Source organism: Hippocampus guttulatus, chromosome 4 (assembly GCF_054856545.1).
Source record: "Hippocampus guttulatus isolate MCC_2025c chromosome 4, RoL_Hgut_1.0, whole genome shotgun sequence".
Classification (NCBI taxonomy): Eukaryota; Metazoa; Chordata; class Actinopteri; order Syngnathiformes; family Syngnathidae; genus Hippocampus; species Hippocampus guttulatus.
This window is the reverse complement of record NC_141264.1, coordinates 19,362,297-19,387,172: the sequence shown is the minus strand read 5'-3', so window position 1 is coordinate 19,387,172 and position 24,876 is coordinate 19,362,297. Positions and strand designations below refer to the sequence as shown.

General features: G+C 42.4%; 1 protein-coding gene and 1 long non-coding RNA gene across 2 annotated transcripts in view; both read right to left on the bottom strand.

The window, feature by feature from the left end:
* Window positions 1-24,876, bottom strand: part of LOC147206455 (uncharacterized) — a 74,061-nt gene that overhangs the window by 44,382 nt on the left and 4,803 nt on the right. The window lies entirely within an intron of this gene.
* foxb1a (forkhead box B1a) lies at window positions 854-3,577 on the bottom strand. Its single transcript, XM_086110301.1, has one exon. It carries the CDS (start codon window positions 2,639-2,641, stop codon window positions 1,694-1,696), a length of 948 nt encoding a protein of 315 aa, XP_085966427.1. The 5' UTR covers window positions 2,642-3,577; the 3' UTR covers window positions 854-1,693.

Sequence of the window (24,876 nt, the reverse complement as noted above, 5' to 3'; positions counted from 1 at the left end):
AATGTTGCCCACACAACACAAAAGTGAGTCGGGGGAAAAAACTGACACTGTTGTACAAACAGTCCATGGGGGAGGGTTGGATTTAAATTCCAAAAGGGTCTCGCAGCTCGTTTCCTAGTTCCCCAGTCAGCAATGTGTTTGTGAAAAAAATCTGGCTTTTTGTCTTGCTGAAAAAGGCTAAATCTACATTGGTGGCCCAGTTGAAGTTGCCTATTCTTTGCACTTTCAATCCGAGTGAATGAAGCAGAATGATCGCCTTTATTTGATCTAGTCCATTGCACAAAGTGACGGAATGTATTTGTTTAATGCTCGATGATGGACTGACGATTTGACCCATTTGTTTGAAATAACGCAGAACAAAAAAAAATCGAATTCAACAAATGCACGTCGCGTATAAATGTAACGAAAGTTTTTTTTTTTAACTGCGCCCAGCGTGCAAACGGAGAGAAAAAAATGTGTGTGCATCATTACCTGCAAAGTGTCACTTATTCCATGAGCAGGTTGTTAAACGTGGTGCAAATCCGGGGTGCAGATTGCTTGTCGAAATCTTTATTGTTGGACTTTTTCCCCCCTTTATTTAGCTCCGCGCAGCTTGATGAATGAGCGCACTTGTCTGCGCTGTGGCCATGCCATGGCTGCACCGTGCATTCTAATGGGCAGCACAAATCATGTCTGTCTGCTGCTTCGAGGAAAAAAATCGCCCACTCTCCAATCGTTCAGGTTGGGGATGCCACTTAAGCACAGTAATCGTAGGAATTATTATTGAGAATAATAATGCGGGCGAATTGTTCGATCTATTCAACCCGACTAAAATGACAAATAGTATTTGTAATAATAACAAGAAACATTTTGATTGTTTGCTTCACTTTTAATGAGAAAATATTTGGATGACCTTTTTTTTCCCAATTCACTGCAGAATGTTTGCACTTTTCAAAAGCACGCATGCTTGCAAAAAGAAAAAGAAACGGGGGGAAAAACAATAACATGAACATTAACACTTTTATTTTAGCTTAAAATGCATGCTTCACCTTTAAAAGAAAACGTACAAATTTACAGCAACTGATCCACGTGGTCACCACAGCCTTTTTAAATTAAATGTTTCACAGAACACATTTTTTTCTGGAAAATAGATATCTAAAACGTATAACTAAAAAGTGCATTTTACAACATTTCCGTTTCAGTTATTTGCAATATTCACATCTTGCATTTTTAAGCACGTCACATTTAGATTTTTCGATATTGGAATGATTTTTTTCTTTTTGTGTTATTGTTTTTTTTTTTAAACAGGGAAATAAATCTAGTGTATTTGGTATACCCTCGCCCATTACTCCATTATTCGAGGAAAGCGTCAGTGTCATTGACGTTACAGTGGCCGCACAGAAAAGTGTGCAAAAGTTTTGCGAGTATAAAACTGAAACCTATTGACCCATTTAGGGCCTTACACCCCCCGCCCCTCCTCAACACGTTTAAGTCAATGTGAACTTTTCAAATAATTTAGATTTTCTTGAAGAGCAATACTGCGAAATTCTGTGCTGGACTTTTTTTTTTTTCAGGACACGATTTAAAGCGACACATTCAACATATACACAAGTGAATCAATAAGCAACTCGCCTTGAATAGAGTCCGACGTACGACAGATATATAAACTTTGGGTTCGCTATACCAGCAGTTTCGTTCAGTCCGATCCGTTTGGTCAGTGCACGGCCACCGACCGGAGCGTCGCCGGGCTGGTGAGCGTCTCGCTGGGGGTGGCGGGGCTGCTTTGGCTGGTGGCAGTCTGTGGCGAAGTCGGGCTCAGGGACTGTGGCGAGTTGGACAGGAAGGCGGGCAGGTGGTGGGGGAGCGCCGAGAAGCCGGCCATGGAGGTCGGCGTGGGCTTGATGGGCACCGGGATGGCCGGTAGAGTCTGCGCCCCGTGACACAGCGACTTGATGGGCACGCCGTAGGCGCTGTAGTCGCTGGGCGCCATGGGGATGGGCGCCGCCGTGTCCATCACGCCGCTGTTGTACACGTGCGGCCAGGCCGAGGTGAGCTGGTTGTGCAGCGGGTAGCCGGCCGACATGGACTGCATGGTGGAGAAGGCCAAGCTCCCGGGGACCTTGTACTCTCTGGCGATGATGTTCTCGATGGCGAACGGGTGCTTGAAGGTGGAGGTCTGGTGGGACACCCCGAGGTTGTAGGTGGACATCTGGGGCAGGTGCGTGCCGGTGGCCGCCTGCAGGGCGCTGAGCCGCAGCTTGGCCTGCTGTTGGAGGTAGTGGGCGGCGTCCGACTGCTTGCTGGGAGCCAGGTGGTCGGAAGCGCCGAGCACCTTGAAGCGCTTGCGTCGCCTCAGAAAGCTGCCGTTCTCGAACATGTCCCCGCAGCTGGGGTGCAGCGCCCAGAAGCTGCCTTTGCCCGGCTGGTCGGGGCGCCGGGGGATTTTGATGAAGCAATCGTTGAAGGACAAGTTGTGCCTCAGCGAGTTCTGCCACCGCTGCGTGTTTTCTCGGTAGTAAGGGAAGCGATCCATGATGAACTTGTAGATTTCACTCAAGGGGAGCATCTTCTCCGGGCAGCTCTGGATGGCCATGGCCGTCAGAGAGATGTACGAATACGGAGGCTTCTGGTCGCTGTACGTGTTTCTCCCCGGACGAGGCATCCTCGAGACAAGTTTTCAACACAACAGCCCCCCTCCGCCCCCCGAAAAAAAAAACACACGCAAAGAAACAAGTAGTCACCCTTAATTCCTCGGTGCGAGTTTCTTCACGCAGGACTTGTTTTCCCAGCTTGTGCGACGACAGAAAATGGGGCGGCTTGCTTGCTCGGACGTGTTTTCTCAGCTCGGTCCCGCTAGAGGAGCTCACAAGACTTCATCGGGGCGTCCCGGACTAAGTGGAAGATGCCTCCATGGCCCTCCTCGAAACATCTGATAGTTTTATGTAGTGACATGAGCAGAAAAGACCCCCGCCGAGGCGCTTCCATTAATGTGCCACCTCTTTTGCTATCACATGACAATTGCCATGGGAGGAGGAGGTGGAGAGGGAGGAGGCGGAGGAGGAAGAGGAGGGAGGGAGGGAGGGAGGGAGGAGGAGGAAGGCATAATCTGGTTTCATTTACACCTATTTACATGGACACCTTGGGCCAATGGAAATCATTTCCATTTGAAGGCAGAAAAAGGGGTGAAAAGGCTCGGCGGCCCGAATTGAACGGCGATGGCACTCAGGGTGTGGAGGTATGCTCTTATGCTTGACACTTGCACAGATATTTGACATGACACGGCGGCAGAAGTTTTACTTTGGATTCATTTAAAGGGCAAATGCGCCCGCATTGTTTTTTTCCGACGGATGTGAAAAACGGCCCGTGTGTATCAGTTACTTTCAGTTTATTTCAGTCCGTGTATTTTGCATGGTGACAACACGGTCATTTTAAACGAGACACGTGTAAAAAAATGTTTAAATTAATCACATTAACATTATAATAAATGATTATTTTTTCTCATCCCTATTTAGTTTATTAAAGGGATTAATGTATTGTTTCATTGTTTACAAAAAGGCACTGTAAACATTTCGGGGGAAGCGGACGGTATGAAAACATGACAACCCAATGCAAACAAATGCTGTTCAAACTCCAACTTGACGAGGCAATCAGGCAGCCCCTTTGTGTTTATGGAAAACATACTGAGAAGTACTTCAGGAATGCAAATAAACCCTTGAAGATGGTGTGCAGGAAAACTGTATAAAATATCCATAAGTCAATTATATGAATGTGAAAAAAAAATGGGAAGCCTATTTTGAACGACTGCTATTCAAGCTTTTTTTTTTTTTTTTAGGAGGGAAGGGGGAGAACCCAGGGCCACCTTTCCGCTTGGAGGGTTTGCAATGGCGAGGACCACACACACGCACACGCAGATTTGCTCATAATTTATGCTAATTCCAAAACCTCACCCCCCCCCCCCCACCTACACCACCACCGCCACCCCAATAAATCCACAATGCACCCCATCACCAGTCTGACGGATTACAAAAAAGAATCGCATTGCGGGGAACATTTTGGGGAAAAAAAATAGAAAGAACGAAAGAAAGCACAAGATATCCGTGGAAGGACATCATCTCAGAGATCATTTGGAAAAGAAAATATAATGAAATAAAATGTTTATGAAAACTAATGTTGCAAGATGGTGGATACTTAAAATATCTTTAAACAGCGTGCTTTTTGGGGGGAGGGGGTGTGGGGGGTTCCCTTCCCCTGCAGAGTGGCTTTTAACACCTGTCAGTTCCTATTAATGTTCGGCCCAAAAGGTTTTGTGCAAAAGGAAGTGCGAATAATGACAACACATCGCCATGGATAAACAACTTTTGACACCCATTCAGTGGTGCATTTACCAAAACGATAAAAAAAAAAAGGGGCCCTTTTGTGTTTAATTCACGCGCGTAAAAGTCAATCACATCATCTGGAATTTACGCTCATTTTATCCTGCAAATGCTGTAAATGTCACGTGTGCTTGAACGCGCCATTCTTCTTGACGCATATTAGCCTCATTGAAATCACTCATCTTTGTCAATCGTATTTGTTTATGTGCAGTTGGGGAAAAAAAAGCGCCGTGAACATTTTTTTCTCATGTCACGCACAAAGTGTGTGGCTCCAAATTGATGGGATATCAGTCCAGTGCACACGGTGAAAAAAATACCACCGTGACTCTTGAGTGTGAATGCACCCAAACTCCCGAGTTCAAGCAGCAGTCGATCAAGTCTGCACTATGTTTGGTCATTTGTAGAGAAAGCCGAACAAAGGTTGGGATAAGCCAAATTGCATTGCACTTGTGAACCGTGCCTCGGTCTGAAGTATCCTTTAGAGGCGGGGGGTGGGGGGGGGGGGCTACATCCAAGAACAATTTTGTGCGCGGTTTAAAAAAAAAAAAAAGGAAGGAAAACAAAGGGCACTCTCTGCAACATCTTAAAGTAGAGTAGTGAGGCGTGACATTCCCAGGGTGAGCAGACACAAAAGCCGAGGTCACGGGGATGAAAAAGAGAATCAAACAGCCACTTTCACACGTCTGCCCTCCTCTGCTGCGCCCCCCTCGAAGACAATAGGAAACAAATGTTGTTAAAAGAGGATCGATGCCATTCATCCTAAAGCAGCGAATGATAGCCAAACAATATTGTCACACACTGAAGCCAGTTGAGATATGCTGCCACCCAGAGCCACGCTGCTTCACAATGCAATTTAACCACAATCCAAATTTGGAGGTGACGCGTTATTTGGGACATTGAGCTTTTTACTCACTGAACCATGTACTTATTTTCCTTTTTGCAAAAATGTTTGCCTATAATAGTGAAATATGTTCATGTCTTAAATGTACGGTGTTTGCATCATTTATTTTATTCGTTTTGGAGATTTGTTTGTGCATGCACTTTGCTCCTAAAACGTATACCTTCTGTGTAAAAAAAAAAAACACACAAAAAAAACATGTTAAATATAAATATTCCTTGCCTGCTGCAAAACCTCAATTTCCAATCAGAAAATATATATTCAAAACATACAATTTGCCCCCCCCCCCCAGCCCGCAGTGGTGAGGATTTTTAAAAGATTTGTCACGGCTTGTGCATTAGCGTGAGAGCGAGCACGCGAAAACAATTTCCAAGTCAACCAATAGGTCCACGCTTCTAATTAAGTCCGCGGTGATTTCAGCCCCCCCCCCCCCAGGAGATGTTTTACGGTGCAATTAAGGACGCTCTGATGGTAAGGTATGAATATTCAGCGGAATGACAATTAATTAGCAGACGGAGGGTCCTCGTAAGGAGCTCCTCAATGCCAAAATTACCCCGTGTTGACGCGACGCTCGCGCTGCTTCAAGGCCATCCGCACTGTGGAAATCGACGCGCCGGGAGAGGGACGACGCGCGACGTTTTTTTTTTTTTTTTTTTTTGCATGGTTCTCCTCTTTTCTAATATATGATCAAACAGGCGATATCAGAAGTGTTCCACGTGCCACTCCATTAGTTGTTCTGTGCGCGCTGACATCAGAAGGGAGTACCTGGAAAAAGACCTCGGGGCTTTCAGAGCATATGCTCGGATTATGCTTAATGGTCTAATTATATTAATTAGGCATTCATTATACGGTACATCATCTGTAACAGATATCTCAATTGTGCGGAGGCGGGAACGTCTAATTCAATTTGTACTTGTACGTTTTTTTTTTGGGGTCCAATTTAGTGTTTGGAAAGAATGAGAAGAAAAGGAGATTATCCAATTGATCGTGTTTCTTAAAAAAATGTTTGCATTATTATGACACGTGTTGTAATATTTTCACAATTATGAACGACAGAACTGATGATACAAGAAAATGCATGTCTATACAGAGGAGGGTGGGAGCAGTTTCACTATATGGCCATCAGATGGGGACAACCACGGGAGATATACACAAAAAAATCTATTGAATTTGCACGATTTTATTTTGTCAAGTGCTTGCACAAAATAAAATCATCTGGCTCCAGATACATTTTTGACTTTATGTATCTGGAGCCAGATGCTTTTATTCCTTGCAACCACAAAATTCAACAACAGTGTTGTTCAGGTATAGGCTCACGGAGTCATTCTAAAATATTATGTACAGTGAAAGAAATGGGTGTTGAATTTACTCAATTTTATCTCATCAAGTGGTTGTACAAAATAAAATCATCTGGATCCAAGTAAATTTTAGATCGTTGTATAGTCCACTTTAAAAATGCAGCTGGCTCCAGCTGATAATATTTCGTGCAACCAAAATAAGACAAAATAAATATTAACAAATTTAAGAAGAAACTATTTTCAGTGTATCTAGCCACAATTTTTTGTTGTTGTTATATTTAGTGGCAGGCTATTCTTTTTTAAATTGTTATTATTGTGGCTGTAAATTGGAGTTACTGAATACATGAAAATTAGACACACATCATGGAGATTTCATACCAATGCAAACAACAACCATAACAATGAACATATCGTCAGTGACACCATCAATAAAAAATTAAACATTATTGTCAATGGATACTAGTCACACCTACCTACCTAAATGTGTGTGTGTGTGTGTGTGTGTCAGTCTCTCCCAGATCATTGACTCCATATGGTGAGAAACAGCAGGACTGATGAGCGCACTACCTGAGGTCCGTGTTTGTGCTGCCGACTGGAACCAAAACAGAGACCCCCCACGGACCCCTCAACCCGCCGCACGATTCATTACAGACAAGGCAGCGCCGCTCACGCCGCTCATTTCATCATTTAGCTTTTTTCCCCGTCTTATTCTGACACGCGCCTGCCTAACAACAAATCATCCTTTTAAACTACACATGATAGTTATCTGCTGACAGATAAGAGAAGAGAAGCAGAGGGGATGGTGAAAGCGAGGAGATGTAAATGTGGAAGGGGGGGGGGGGAGATGAGCGGGAGGAAAAAACAGAATAACAATATGACACAGTCCATTTCAGTATGGCGAGGGAAACGCAGTAGGCCCTCATTACGATGGTGTGTTTCGTAACGAACTGCTTTCACGCTCAGCGATAATTATGGAGATTCCTCGGCTACATAGCTGGAAATGAGCGAATAATGCAATACGGAGCCATGTTTCGATCATGATATATTAACAATAATCTCAACAGGAGAGTGAACTTTCACTGTGAAGCATGGAGATCAAAAAGGGGGCTATTATGCACATGAGTGAGGGGGGTAAGAAAAGGTATGAATTAAGCTCAGTCACAAAGCGTTACATTTGGCAGAAGATAAAAATTAGATGGAGGGCTTTGAGCTGTGCAACGAGGAAGGGGATCACAGGATGAAATAATATTAATGGAAGGATAAAGACGACGGGATGGAGGGCTTGGCTAAAATCGTAACCGCTGTGCAGCGACGATGCGGTGAAACGTCAAACGTGACATAAGGCGTGAAGAGCACTAAATGGACTGATATAGCGGGTCACTTACGGTTTGACCTCTGCGGGTCAAAGTTGTGGGTTTAACCTCCAACCCCTCTCCTCTCCGTTGCCCTCACTTTTCTATCATCTCATCATCACTCTTATTAATGCTGGCAGAAAGCAGGTTACCACTTGACTGTTTAGGATTCAAAAGCTTTGTGATCATTTCTTTGACACTGGCGTTCATTAGGCCGCTGCAGCAACGCCACAAACAAGTCACTCCTTTGGGGATTTGAGACATCAGGCAAATCCTTGTTTTATTGTGCGTTTGTGTGGTTGGAAGGCACGGGCTTTTTTGTGCAACTCATGTTCATCCAGACCTTGGCAGGGATTGGAACACACTTAACCAACTGGGACCAATGAGGGGCATTTTCCTTTCTGTCTTTCATGTAATACATGAGGGAAATACACCGTCTCCAAGGATGGCTAACCAAGCCAAAGACCAGAACAACACAATACATAATAATAGTAACAATATGAAAGGTGTTTGTGATGCTCGTAAACAAAAACACAAGTCTGATCATTGGGACACCCACGGGGAAGGTTAATTCTGTACGTCATATATACATATATATATATATATATATATATATATATATATATATATATATATATATTTTTTAAATTTTAAGTCTCAACATTGTTTTGAAAAGTTTGTAATGGATGTCCGGACATCTGGTTGTCTAAGAGCGCTAATCTACCCGATGCAATCAACAACACAGTAGCATTAAAAGTTAAAGTTAAATGAGCATGCTGTTCTAAACTGCGAGCAAGATTTGAATGTAGTCTCTGGCCAAAGTCACGCCCCTCCCTAACATGCACGAAATGTGCACCGGGCGTAATTTGCACTGTAAAAAGGCCAACATTAGCCAACACTGCTACGCTGCATGACTTATCGGTATTCAAAAGGAGTGTTACTATAACAGTACATGTAATCGGTTTCAAGGTTTATTTGTTGAAACGTACAAGCAATTGAAAATCAAAAAGAGGTGATTATCTTACTTCTCAAGTAAAAATGTTGCTAATTTCGCATTGCTCCGAATCTTTCCAGTTGCCCGAGGTCCCTTCTGTTTGCTAGTCATATGTCCAGTTGTTGCCAAATGAGAGATGTGCACCTCACTTCATAATAAGCGGCACTTTGGCAACTAGTGAACAATTCCCCCAAAAAGAGTCAAACATAATTTAAAACAAACAGAATTACACTTTGTGTTTTCAAAAGAACACAACTTAGCCTTTCAGTCTGCTAGCTTAAATGCTACCGCTAAAGAGCATGTACGTTACAGTGCTTTAACGCTTCAAGCACGGCTTGAACATGAACGGCGTAGCAACGCATGCAGACAGACAACGTAATAGTACTCACAGTCATATATATAAAGACTAATATTAGTGCTGTGGTGGTGACCTGAGATGAGTTGAGACGTCTCAATGAATGGTACGGTCTGTTTTATCATGCCCCCAGGTGGCCAAGGCAGGCAGGTCAGAAAATGAAGTACAAGTGCCATTCCATCGCATTTAATTATGTGTAAGTAGACAACCCACAATGTCCATAAACACAAAAGCTGAAATTTTATGAAATATTTGTCATTTGCCAAACTCATCAAGCCCCATGAAATGCATGTTCATCGACTACCATAACCGATTCCATCAGGCAGTGCCCAACTGTCACACGTACACTCGCACAATTCATTAAGCCTTTTCTCGTTACCCAACAAATACTCTGTGGTGCGTTTTCCCAATTCTACTAATTCCAGCGCGATACTCTTTCTACAAAACACATTTCACGTTTGAATTTCACATCCGTGCTTGTGTTATGACACCTCATCAATGAGAGCTCACAGTGCCCGACCAAGCGGTGCTGTTATTTATCTTAATTGGCCTGTGAAATATGCCAAGCACAACCAGCCTGAGATCATGTCCCTAAAAAGCTTTGCGGAGAAACACAATAAGCAATGTTGCATGAATATGCTGTGACCTGCTCCTGCATGCTTGACCAGCCCACTATGCCTCTGCTGAGAGGTAATAGGCATGACACATTTCCAGGCACTAATTCATTTGTTTAGTAATAGGGGGAGATAACCTGAGCGGCAGTGTGGAAAACATAAAGGTCCTGTTAATCCACAACTAATCAAAAGGGATGCAGGAACCAAGGATTTTGTTATATTAATTAAATCCAGGCTTGAATATTTGTACAGAGCGGGAAAAGCTGGACACAGGAGTTACATCATTATTCCGCAAGATTGAAATGTCAGAGTGGAGATGCAACCCCCGTGCTGCAGGTAGCCGAGAGCGACCGATAGCGTGGCGAATGCTGAGAGAGGAATATGTATTTATGTTTCTGAAATCTTGTTGATAAAGGACACTTGAAGCAGCTATTCGGTGTCGGGGATTTGTCATTGAAGGCGAGTGGCAACACAGCAAATGAACTGTGATGTTGATTAGTTTAGGCCCTTAAGAGGCGACACTTGAAACTAATGCTGTTGACTCTGACGTGTTGGGGAACAAGTACTTCAAGCGGTAAGCAGAGCGTTTGAATTATAGTCGGGGAACGATACACATGGGCCGCGGCACGCATACAAAAGAATGTAATTACATTTCCGTCAAACAAATTTGATCTGGAGTTTAGGTTTGGGTGATAATGGACTGATGGGGACGAAGAGGAAGAATCAGATGAAATGTCAAGTGCCCCCGTATCAAGAAGCATCACTGTTGGTCACAGAGACCGCCGGCTGTGCTTAGATATTAACATTCTGATCATCTCCGGAAATGTTTGGTTCCCCTGCTTAAACCGCCGCCATTACAATCCCAAATAATTAACTTTCAGCAGAGCAGGGTGTTGTCATGACAACAAGGAGGGCGAGTTACTTTTGACGAAGTGTCACACGAAAGACAAAAAGAATTGGAGGCGTTGGAAATGTAATGACTTTGCTCTGGCGCTCACTCGGCCATGCTTTTCGCCACTTTACTTTCCATCACACCTGACTGTCAATACGTGGCAATGTGACAACGCAAGAACGGATGGCGCATGCATGTGACAAAAAAAATTGCCGATTTTTTATCGAACTGAACGCCTTGGGCCTTCATTTACATGATGCCCATTCCAAGTGAAAGTGGAAAAAGCGACATTTTTGTTTCCTACCCACCCTTCTTTTCCACGGCGACCGCGTTTTTTATGCAAAACAGGTCTCAAAGTGGGCGCCTTTGAAAATGACACTGATATCATCCGAGATCATTTCAAGAGTGGAAGACATGCTTATATGTATGCCATGTCCTAGAAACAGACATCATTATTGATTAGTTCATGAACTGATCATTAAGAATCCCATCAAATATCTGGAACTGGCTGCTGATGAATCTGGCAAAAATGGAGAATGGTTCAATCCAAACTACTTTCCAGTCGAAAGAAACAGAGATGCGCAGCTAAACTGAAGACCACACAATGACCGTCAGATGCTTTACTAATACATGCGGAGGTGTCACATTGATTACAGTTTAAGGTTATGGTTGTGTTTCATGGCAAAAATTAGATGTACGCAAGGTCTGGGCTACATACTGCACTTGTTGTCAATCCATGTGAAATTCTTTTAACAAATGTCATTTTTTTACATAAAAAAAAGTGTATATATATTTAGAATATATATACTGTATATATATATACATATATTCTCGGATGTCATCACAGATAATTATCTTGATGTGCAAATGTCTTCCTCCACAGGATACGTTTTGAAGATCTCAGTCCAGATTACTTGGAACTGTTGTCAAAAATGTCTTCCGTGTGCTGGTCATTGTTGAACTTCTGTAACCAAACTTCTCTGTCTCGGGGATGAAACCACGGGTCTGTGCCTCAGACTCAAATATTCCTCAAGGCTTAAGAGGCCACTCGGATTCTGAACGTTGAGTATTTCCCAACACTCTCTTCTTTCCCAAAGTCCTGAGCAGGTTATGATGATCGAGTAATTCATTGTGAAGAAAAAAAATGGAATAATGTTTTTTGGTCTGTAGAAATCAAACCTCAAAAGGGACTTTTTACTTGTTGGTCCAAAAAAAAAAAAAAAACGTTTGTCGGGCTCAAATATTGCTTCAGTCATGAACTGCTCCCAGATCGCCGCCGTTATTCAATCATTACCCTGTTTATGTTCTCATCCCAGTGACAGATTTCAACAGGCGCTAAACCAACTCAGGTAATATGCGCTTATAAATGGGCACCAATAAAAAGCATTTAATCGTGAGTGTCAACATGATTAATTGAGTACTAAAATCCACGAGACCTCCCAGTCGTTGGGGGCAGTGAAAAGGCGTTTTGCATCTCAGCAGAACGGGTACCGAGACAAGCCGTTATGCGAGTCTATCTGCGCAATGGGATGAATAGCAAATTAATAATTAGCCATGTAATTTCTCCTCAGGAATTACTGTGCAGCAAACTGGCTGGCGAATTTAATTATTAGCACCCTTTTTGTTTCCATGTCCCTCTCATTACTGTCAGGATTGATGTAACGTAAACTTCATTAAAAATTAAAGCGGGAGTCTTAATTATGAGGCTGCGCTGACTGAAGTTAGAATTAGCCAACTCAGTGATGTGCAAATGAGAGCATTATTTAAGAAACATGCTGGAAGTAGTTATGCTAATTTCAAGAGTTCACAGTAGCAGACCTTTTCACTTGCACTTGCATATTCATTAAACACACTATGCAAATTTAATGTAGCAGTCTTCGTAATGCCTTGTTAATTTATTCAGATTTATCGAGTACGACTTGTAAAAAGTACAAATTTAATTGCGCTATCTCCTTGGAAGGTGAGGGATATGGCCAAGGTTCTAAACTGTGTAAATCAGGAGTTTGGAGATAACGGGAATGAAAGGACACTGCTGTTAATAGCCAAGCAAGCGAGACATGATGATTTACCGAAGATATGATTCAAGGAAAAATACCTAATGTGCGTACTTAGCCAGAAAAAAAGGTGTATCAAGCTGTAAAATGCTTTTGAGTTTGACATGGATATTCCTGCCATAATATAATGCAACAGGGCACTCCCTATTCATTGGAGAAAAGTGGGACTTTAAAAAGCATCGTGCACGATTTATCCAATGGGGACACTTAATTGTTTAGGGCAACTGTAACAGTGAAGTGAATCCATTTGTGGCTGGAAATGAGTTAGGATATTAAGCTTGACAAAGTTGGCTAATGGACACTGAAAGCGTTTTTTTTTAAACATTTGATTACCGGTAAGTTATACTTATTGAGGAGACAGTCTGAAAATGTGAAAAATAAACTTCTCTGTGTGTTGACAAGCAGAAATGCTCGGGCGGTGGCATCATCAAATTAGAACCCAACAAAAAAAAAAAGAACACGACATTGATACATTTTAAAATATGCTTATGAGGGGAGACGCAGAGTAACTTGTGATACATGAACACAATATTTTGCCAATAATAATGACGGTATCGCAACACGAAAACCACATAGTAATTTATCATCCCGATACACAACTGCAGGAGGGAATACTTTCAAAAACAGTCTTCTTTATATACATATATATATGTATATGTGTGTGTATGTGTATATATATATATATATATATATATATATGTACACATATACATACATGTACACATATACATATATATATATGTATGTGTGTGTGTATGTATATATATATATATATATATATATATATATAGACAAAATTCCTCGTCTCACCCCCCCTCGGGTGGTGTCCGTCCCTCATTCAGCTCGGGTCCTCTACCAGAGGCCAGGAAGCTTGAGGGTTCTGCGCAGTATCCTTGCTGTTCCCAGCACTGCACATTTCTGGACTGAGATGTCCGATGTTGTTCCCGGGATCTGTTGCAACCACTCATCTAGTTTGGGGGTCACTGCCCCAAGTGCTCCGACCACCACATGCACGACTGTCACCTTTACCTTCCAGGCTCTCTCCAGCTCCTCTCTGAGCCCTTGGTATTTCTTGAGTGTGTGTGTGTGTGTGTGTATATATATATATATATATATATATATATATATATATATAAAAAAGTATTTTCTAGTTGCATTAACAGCCTCACAATATTTGCCGCATCAGGTCAGGGAGAGAGCTCGGAAAGCTTGTGCACTGTGCAGCCAAATAATCTTGTTAGTTTGAAGTGGTGCGGTCAGTTGTCAGTGACTGGATATAAGCCCTGCGGGACAGCATTAAAAGACTGAATGGGAGGAAAAACGCCACGGCGCAAGAAGGCTCATCATTGTGGCCGGCGGACAAGCACAGAGGGCCACACAGCTTTGACCGCAGCGCCACACAAACACGCACTCACAGGCGTGCACACACACACACACACACACACACACACACACACACACACACACACACACACACACACACACACACACACACACACACACACCACTCCAGGAGATAATTACATTGACTGGTTGTCTGTTAGTCTTGTCTGCTCACCCTCCCTCGGGATGTGTGCTTGGCACCGCGTGTGTGTGCCTGCACACCATAATGGTCTGCCAGGACGGTCCTGAAATCATCCTTAACTGCTTCTCTTAATAAAAATTAAAAGGTCTAACACAGCAACCAAATAAATACAAAATGCTTTTTAAATACACTCTGCACTGTGAAGCTGTTCAGGGTTATATTTATTTTTTTAAGAAACCCCCACGCGTTTTATTACACACTCCATATGTGGAAAAGCACTCCAAAGCAAAATGTAAGTGCCTGGAAAGATTGCAGATGTACCATAAACACCTCTGAGTTGATTACATAAATATTGCATTACTCAATTATTTATGTGTTATTAATTAGAAAACATTTACTTAAAAAGGAAAATATTTGCAAGTACCCTACCGGGCCCTCTGCTTAATACATTGAAGCATGCTTCATTTGCATAAACATATATCATGATGTTCATGGTTTAATTTGAATACGTGGGAGTCATAAATAGAATGCGTGCACACATACAAGCACATACCGTTTCATGATGGTAGTAGCATTCTGCTAATTTTCGGCAAAAAATCTTTTTTAACATGCTGAAATGAAAAAAATTAGGATCAATGTGTTCATGGCACACAGGTTTAATAATATGGAATTATGAAGCCAATTTTGCTGAGACTGAATATCATGAAAATATTCGTCGGTGCCCATATAGAGGTTCCTGTTAAATTGACGGAGTACATCAGGGGCATGTGTCATGACATGGAAGGTTGTGGGTTTTCTTGGGCACTGATTGTACAATCAAGCTATTAGAACACCCCCTGCGGTTTTCCCACATTATTCTGACAAATGTCAAGATTAAAATGCGCCCCCCCCCATTCAACCCTATTGAACCGCCGACTAACAGATGACTTAATCCACATCCGTTACCGTCTTCAGAGGAATCATTTCCATTTTTCCTCACTAAGAGTGACAGATGCGAACCATCCCATTGACCATAATTAATCTGTGTTTAGAATGAACCGGCCGCACAGTTGAGGAGGCGTATAGCCCAGGGTCTGAGGGCCTGTGAGAGACTTCTAGCTGTCTGGCCCCGCTCTTCTCCGTGTAATTATCCCATTGCCATGAATAATGGCACAAGGGGGATCAGAGGGATGCTTTGATAGAGATGAGATTAGTTTAATCAAGTTCATTGCTTGGGCTAGGCCACCGAATCTCATCATCCCTCCTCTCAAATCACCAGACCCTCACCCCACCAAGCAACGCTCCCTTTACATGTGCCACATTAGCCGGAAAAAAAAATTTATGACGTCGTTAGTTGTAAGTGCTACCACTGTTAGGACAATGCACGCTGAAAAGAAAAGAGACAATATGGCGCAAAAAGACAGTCCCGAATTTCTGGGGGGAGTCATCACGACTGGATTGCATTTACAACTCAAGGTTTTGAGCGAGGAAATCTATGCACGCATTGCTTTGCAAAGTGCCGTTGCTTTGCCAGCATTGACAACGGATACAGCGTTGATATTTCCACATCAACATTGAATAGTCGTGAAGTGTCAAATTCTAAGCCTGTGCTGTATTGCGCCGTGAGGATATTGAAAAGACGATGACGTACAACTGGTGGCGTACAGCACGTACACGAAGCATTTGTGGAATATGAATTAAGCAGCAAAACAGGGAACGGCAATTTTGCCATTTTCTCTCAACTGAAAATGACGGAAATTTTGCCTGAAAACGACGTCACCGTTGCTCAGAGTTTAGGTAACCACTAATCACGACTCACCTGAGCCATGATTGGTTGTTTGTTACCTCAGTTCCGAGCAACGGTGACGTCGTTTTCAGGCAAAATTTCCGTTACCTCAGATGGATTAAAAACGAGTGCATATTATTGCTTCATTCATATTGCGCAAACGCAATATTAATCAGAATGTCATGTTTAGATTCGTGGGGCCACATAGATCATATTATTGTGAATCCAATCGTGTGAACACACTGCTCGACAGCTCCGCGGGCAGAGGATTGCGCTATAGTTGCACAATTTGCAAGTGATTTATCAAAAAAAAGACATTGGATTAATTAAGCCTGGGGACTAAATTAGCCTCCCTCCTTGCTCATCAAGGTGTACCCTTGGTTTGGGGGTTTGGAGGAGGTGGTTGAAGGCGCCATGCTGGTGATGAGGCAGTAGGGATTCGCTATTCCTAGCATTTATTTACTTGGAAGATTGGTGTTTTTTCCCCCCCAAATGGGGTTTATGCGATTCTGTTCACCACTACAGCAGAAGACGTAGGAAAGGTCTTAAAAGCACTTTGATTGTCCAATTGAAATAAAAACACCCTTATATTTGTCATGCCATGAAAGTTTAAGTTATTTATCATTTTGGGTTTTAATGGACTACTTGAGAAACTGACATAATAGACCACGAGTGTTTTATTTTTTTCTCCTTATATTACACATTTTCACAATGCACACGCATGCAGTACGTAATTGCCATGTACTGGGTTCATTAGTCGGGAGAATCTCTGACTGCAGAGGGTCAAGCTTTTTGATGAATGGACTGAGTTGCTCGTATAGCCCCAGGCTAGGATTCGGCACCTCAAGAGGCAAGAAACGACCCAACACTGTTTAATGCAAAGAACCAGAAGAGAGATGGGAGGAAATGAGGGGAAGAGAGGGACAGAGAGAAAGCGAGGGATGAATTTGGATTACCCAGGAGTTGTGTCTCCCACGAGTGCCGCGTCTGAGAGACATTAGGAATCTAATGTGCTATTATTCTCCATCGCCCCCCCCCCCCCCCCCCCAAGCCTAAAACATCTGTCCTTGGGGTGTCTCTGGTAATAGACTTGGGCTTTCGGACCCTTGGCTGAGACAAGATAGCAGCTTCTACAAGGGCCCTTGACGTCCCGCTGACTTAATCCGCGAGTACTTCCACAAAATTGACAATGCCTGGAGAGTAAAGCAATCAGCTGACACGGTGCGACGCAGAATTCTTATTTCGGCTGCGAAAGGGAAGAGCTGACCTTTAGCGGGTGTGGCAAAGAATTGAATTTGTTTCAACAACTTTCAAAAGGAATCTGCGTGCCATTCTGAGAGCGTTGCAGATGAATCAGGTCAAAATCCTATTTTCATCTTTGAAAGAATGTCATTTCTTACTTGATTGGAACAACTTTGGAACGCAAAATCAGATTTACGGTGGGCTTGTGGTTGAATTTGGGGCATGATTTAGTCGGGGGGGGGGGGTGGAGGGGCTGTTGTAGCTCATCATAAAGATGTCAGCTTTTGAACTGCACGGTGATGATTCCAATCCTTTTGACGTGTGCAACCACAAAAATATATCATCAGCTAGATAGCATAATCGCGGAAGTCATTTTTCAACATTTTTGGAAGACAAGAAAAAACAATTTTCACAATAAACATATTGTATTACTTTCGTGTACTTATTTTTTATTAGCTGTTTTTCCTTTCGCTAGCTTGTTCACCCATCTGGTTGAAGTTTTTGTTACAATCTCAAAAAAAAACAATACTAATGCATGACTCTGAAAGGCATCAGCACACTTTTCTAGAAAATTCTTTTTATTTTGAAAAAATGTTCGATAAAGACAAAGCACTCTGAGCTCGGGACAGAGAACAGAATCACTGGGAAAGCACTGACATGTGACTTTGGTCTTTTCCTGGGATTTGTCGACAACAACAAACATGAAGAATCTAGTTAACCTTTTGGCTTTAAGGGCCAAGTGCTGGTAAATTCCCTACTGATGACAGTTTGATCCAGACATAAATGAAACGTCTGTTTTCACTGATTCCCCGGACTGATCCGGTGCCCCGCTTTGTCATTTTGCCCCGCAGATCAAATATGTTCCACTGATGTGACATTTTGCAAAAACACCCAGTGTGCATGATAGCCCATTTGAAATTTCTTTCAAACGCAAAATATTAAAACGACACTATATTAAATATTTTCCTGTGCTTTTCGAGCATCACAATCATTGTTTTCGCATGACCGTGGACAGAATATTCATGATATTCATATTTAACAAGAAAGATCAGTTCGCGGAGGCCTAGTATTTGATGTTGCATTTCTGCTAAGTGAATTAAATCTAGTCAAAGAGCACTGATATTTGTCTTAAAGGCTTTTGCGCCCCCGAGGTCTCATTATTAATGTGTCCTCTTAAATGAAAAGAATATATCTTGATTCATTAATTATTGATGAGTGCAGGGGGGAGGGGGGTGAGCAGGAGTACTACAGGCACTGATTAATTAAAGTGAAATAATATTTCAATGTTGCGAAAGACAGGATAACGACAACTCTGCTGTGCCAACGTCCCCGATAGATCCATCACAGAAAGTGGATGAGACCGCGCAGTCTATCAAGGTACCAAGTTTCTCAGCCGCGATCGCGTCAAAAAGCGCAGACTGAGCAGATGGCCGAACGTGCGCCTTCCGCTCGGCTCATGTTTCTGTTGAGCAATTAAAAGTTTGAGGCTGTTTTTCCTCTCCCTTCCCCCTACTGTACAGATTGCAAACATGACAAGGGGGTCAAATATCTGCAAGGGGAAAAGGAGTGGAACAACTGTTCCAGAGAGCCGCTTTGGCCTCAGCTGGTGTGCAAACAGACGAGTATTCACCTGCAAGAGGATGCGTAATCACCCGACACCGGAGTGAATAATTAGTGCAATAATTACCCGGCTGAAAATGAATCTGCAAGATGGCCTCCCTTGCATTGCCGTCAAGAATAACAGGTGTTGAAAGTGCCTGGAAGGGACAGAGATTAAAGATAGTTGCCTTATCCTGGTTCTCCTTCAGGCACAACTGTTCTGTATTTTATCCTGTCACCCAAAGCAAGGGTCTTGCGGAGGTCCCATTTTGCTCCGGCTTGGCAGTTTCGGGAGCGATCGGCATTTGACAGAGAATGGATGTTGTTTAATCTGGGAATACGAGGCGTCCTTGAGCTTCCCGGACACGCCGTGTCCACATAACCGCCAGCCGCAAGGAGTTGGGTTGCAGTCGTGCTCATTACCAGCGGCTGCATGATTTCCTTTGTGCGGACTAAATATGGACACGGCGAAAACCAAACTTCATTTTCAGCTCTGCCCTGTGCTGTCGCGCTGTTTACAAATCAAGTTCCAAATGCAAATAAGCAGTTATGATATTTCCGTTGTTCCTATATACATATTTTTTTACTCATCCTTTCTAATCGCACAATGAATTACCTTCGGGGAATAAAAGCTGAACAACGGACTTTCTTTTGTAAGCGTGGCTGCTACTTTATTGAGTCTCCTTTACCGGCTTTATATATATAGTATATTCTGTTGTGATTAAAGCAATGAAGCAAATGAGCCTCGGGGTGTTTGTTCTCAAAAGAATTACTTAAGACTTGTCAAGATGCCACAACTCCTGCTTTCGGTTCCCAGGCTCTTTCTGTGTTTGTTTTTTTCCCCAGACTTCCTGTGTGTTTTTGAAATGGCTACAGCAGGTGGAACGGATCTTCGACTGGAAGAGGTAAAATATTTGTTCTCGAGCCTAAGTGGTGTGTATTTTGTACGAGTCCTTATAAATGATTTGGCATTTGAGGGCAGCTGAGCGGTATGCCCCGGACAGTGTTGTAATACAAAAGGATTGCCCAACACGCACGGCGATTTATTCCCATTTCCATTTCAGTATGACCAGAATATGTCTATGCAAAATCAAGATGAATGTGCAGTTGAAACAGACAGTGGTTGATTAAACTAGCCGCATGACATCCTGCACTTTATCTTTTCTGGTTGTCCTGTTGTCTTACAATGTTGCATCATTAGTTTCCCCTGACAATGATTTAGCTTTAAAGCTGCTACCCCATTGACCTGTGCTGTGTTTAAATGTAACCTTCTTTTCAGTCCAAGCCATCATTTGTCACTTCTGAGCGGTCAAATACACCCAAATTGGACACAACCTGCCATCCCCAAAGACAGCAAGACATCGGGGCAGGGAAATCACGGGCATCTATTACATTTACATGGTCTGGGAAGGTTAGCGAGTCATTCCTGAAAGATAACCGCCTCTAATATCTTTGGGGATGATGGGACCTTGGATCGGCTGCCAACCCCGTGTTCCAGGTCAGGGGCCCCTGAATGTTAACTAAGACCCGCAGGAGCAGGTCAGCCGGCAGGCCAAGGGACCGAAGGAAAACCTTTGCCCAGCTCATATACTGGTGGCCAGCAATCCGTGCAGAAAGTCGCCATCCATCTTTGGCACAATGCTAATGAGCCATTGTGAAGGAGCTTTGTGTTTCAGAGAGCTATCCAGGTGGTGCCTCCCTGTGGCTAAGCACAGCACCACCCTTTCTTTCCTTCTTTCAAAGGTGACGGAAATTATTTGAATACTCATTTTGTTTAATATGCGTTATGACGCCCGGAGAAAATAATGGCACGGTCCGGTATGGTATTTGACCAGTTTGCGTGCGCTGAACGATATATTTCAGTTGCCGTTATTAAGTTACCTTGATTGTGTGCAGTTATTCAAATTAAAATGAAGGCTCTACCGCAGATCTAATCGAGCCCTTTTCTCAACTAGTAGACAGCCAACCACTGGGGGAGAACGCAAGGCTACACTGGAAAAAAACAAACAAAGTACTTAAATTTTGATGAAAATGTGGTAAACAAATACATACGGTTTTTATATTTTTGAGGAAAATTACATCAGTTTGCCGCAAATAAATACAAAGGGCTATTTTTTTCCAGTGCGAAGCTTCATTAAGCTGCCTAAATAAAAGGTGAGCGAGCGATGCAAGGGGAACGTTTTTTTTTGGTTTGTTTTTTTGCAAAGTCCCATGTACAGACGATTTTAAAACAAGCCCCATTCACAGAGAGCTGCATGAATGCTCAGTCATTTGCATAACACAGCTGTTATCCAAAATAATATTCTTAATACATTTGTTTTTCAGTTGAGAAGCAAAGTTTGAGACCTGTTCTGAACACTGCAAAATTCCTGTCGTCATTTAGATGTGCAGCCAAAACCTCACAGTTGGGGCCATAAACGGCCCCTCAGGCCGTAGAGTAATGAATATAGTAAGTTCGGCTTGAACTCTACCGGCACATGCATTCATGAGGAATAAAAAGAATGAAACGATCGCCTTACCAGATGAATCGGCACCAACGTATCCACAGTTGTGCCATATATACAATATTTACAGTACTGAACAGTATGTACATAAACAGTGCATTTCTCTTCTGCTTTCATAGGATGCTCCAAAAACGTCCGCACGAAAAGACATTCTGCGTCTTGTAATTTTTCAAGGCACAATAAAAAGACAATACGCCATCATGTTCTTGATCAATGGGTCTGATGTTGTCTTCTCTAATTGGGGCTTCCAATGAAATGGCCAATTAAAAAGGGCTGCGTTGCTTTGTTAATCAAGCAGTGACTCGGGGGAACATTTGGCTGTCAGTTAATTATGCGGCATTCTCCCATTGTCTTTTGGCCACGCGTACTGTGAGACAAGGAAGCTTTTATTGTGCCGCGCTTCCCTTTCTTGTATTTGTATAACGGAAAGAACGGGCATGTGTTTTGTTGCCGCCGCCTCATGCAAACTCTCAGAGTGTGGGAGTTGGTTGTTGAAGCAGAGATGCAAGAGCAGATAATACAAGCTCTCTGGATTTGGATGTGGTGACATGAAAGGTAGAAATAATTGTGTGTTTGTGTGTTTGTTTGTTGTTGTTCCACCAACATGAGTATGACTACATATATTTGGACGATTGATGTTTTCATCTTTACTCTGGGACTGAGGATCATCATGAGGGCACCTTGAAAAGCCAATGTGCATGAATGACTTTTTCTGTTACGTTTCAATAATCACAACTCAAATTCCCACTATTGTGTATGGTTTGATACAGAATGTTGGTGGACATTACCCCCCCCCCCCCACCACAAAATGTAATGCAAATAGAAAGCTATTTGAAAGCAAATTCCCATTATTAGTGCATGTTTGATGTTATCGGGAAATTTGAATTGGTAGTTTCACTGCACTAAATTTACATTGTGGAATGATTAAAAATAAGTGAAACATTAATATTGACACAAAAGTGAACCCGTGTACATTATTTTTACCGTATTCTCCGCACTATAAGGCGCGGAGGAGTATAAGGCGCACCTTCAATGAATGACCTATTTTAAAACTGTTTTCATACATAGGGTGCACCGCATTATAGGACGCTAAGAATAGAAGCTACAATAGTGGCTGCGGTTGCATTATGCATCCACTAGATGGAGCTACACTAAACGGAATACAATCAATAAAATACAATGCAACTTGATTTATATAGAGCTTTCAAAACGGCTGCAGCTGTAACAAAGCACTTTACAGAACATTTAAAATACTAAGTCCAAGAAATCTGAACCTTGATCCATATATAAGGCGCATCGGATTATAAAGCGTGAGAAAATGGAATGCTTTTAGGAGCAGAAAAATACAGTAATACTTAAGATAAGTGAATCCGTGTACATTATTTTAAAAACTTACAGATAAGTGAATCCATGCATTTTACTTTTAATATATTCCAGATAATTGAATCCGTGTACTTTATTTACAGACAACTGAATCCGTGTTCTTTACAAAAACGCATGATTCTTCTACTTGTCAACACTGCTCTTTACGCTAACACTGGATGAGATCCGTCTCCCCTTTTCCATCATAAAAAATATTGGCTTTTAACAGCGACATTAAAGCGCACGGGAGCTCAAGGCCATGTCGACATTGTGTAAAAGCCAAAAGACATTGGGTGCGCAGTGTGTGGATTCCCACGGCAAAAACAACTATCGCTTCATGTGGGAGTGAGCAAATACTTAGCATTTGTGTGACATAAAAGGAACCATAGCAACGCTCGCTGAAATAATAAAATATTGAAACGTCTGTGGAACATAAATGTGAATTCTTGCTACGTCTGTCTCCTGCTAATTGAGTTGCTACCAAGAATGTTAGCACTCTGGAGAATAATTTGTCAGTGCAAAACATCGAATGGACCAATTTATTGGTTGCTGCAGGCTGTGGAGTTCCAACGGTCTTTGATCAACCTTTTTTAGGTCAGTAACTCTCGAAATACAGAGAGAAAATATTTCATCTTTTTAAAAGACGAGGAAGTATTTTTGTAGTTAACGCTCAAGCTATAATGCTGGATTAATTCTTTTTGAAGGCTTGAAGCCAGAGTAGGAAAATAACAGCTCCGGTGCACAATATTTATTGTTTTGTGCGGATGGCAAACTTAAACATTTAACATGAAAAAGTGACAGACAGAGTAATTATAAGTTTTGCTTTGTCTCATCACTCACGAGGCGGAAGCAGCTTGTGCTGACAGTTACCGGGAGGCTCAGTCGCACTGTCAATTAAAATAAGCCTTCAAATGCTCGTGTTGGCAGAGGTGTTGATCAATCTTTGATTTGGAATCATTTCTGGCTTCTGATGATGTGACAGCTGTGCAAAACATGTTGTTTGATAGCGAAGACATACGTGCAAGTGAAGTTCTGTCTCAAAACTACACAAAGCCGATTTAGGTGCTCGTCTTTGTCCTTAACATGAACTTAAGCACTGAATGCTGCATTTCTCATTCAAAATCAGGATGCATTTTTGTCTGCCTAGAGTCACTGATACAATGAAATCTAATTGCAAATATCGCTCGCAATATAGATTTCTAATGGTCTGTGGTGCAACAACGTCACACGTTAATTTTGTACTCTTGGGTCAACGAATAGCACAAACTTATGCCTGTCCTATGATTTATTTTACATTTTTGTCTTTGTGCAACGATACGCTCATTTGTTGACATTTGCGAGTCAACACATTGAACGGCCATTACAAACCTGTTCCACTTCCAAAGCTCGCTTTTTAAATCTCCTGCCATGCCATCGTGGTTACCAGAAAGAAAACAACCCCCCTTTCTTTTCCTTAGAGCTGCCCCCTGGTCAATCTAGTGAGGGGCTACAAACATCGTGTCACGTTAAAACGCTTCGAACTTCATTACAACAGCCTTGTATCTAACTATATTGTAATATGAGCTTCCGCTTGTTAAGCCGATTTAAACTAACCTATGCTGATGACTGCCTCCCATTCATTTAACCTACAAATGGCCGCGGACGGCAATTATGCAGGCAGTAAAAGGAAATAGTGAGGGGTACATTTAAAAAACGAAAATGCTGAATAGGTTCAATTGATGTAGGCAAGGTAGTAGGGAGAACTCGGGGAGGCTTATCATCCTGTGTGCTTTCGAATATGCTGCCTCATCACAAGCAGCCTACATTTGCTTTGCTTGACTGTGCCGACGTTAATCTAACTGAACGCTTGTTTTATTGGCTTTTACATAGACGGAGATTCTTGTCAAATAACATAACATGGTCTCTTAAGAGATGTGTTGCTCCAAAAAAACAAACCGTGTTTAATTAAAAATCCAATCACAGAGCTTTTTTCTTTTTTTTTCTCCCCTCTCCCTGAAACACATCTAGTAAAACCCCTCGTGGCGTATCAAACCGAGAAAGTGTGAGCCAACAGATCTAATAAACTCACGC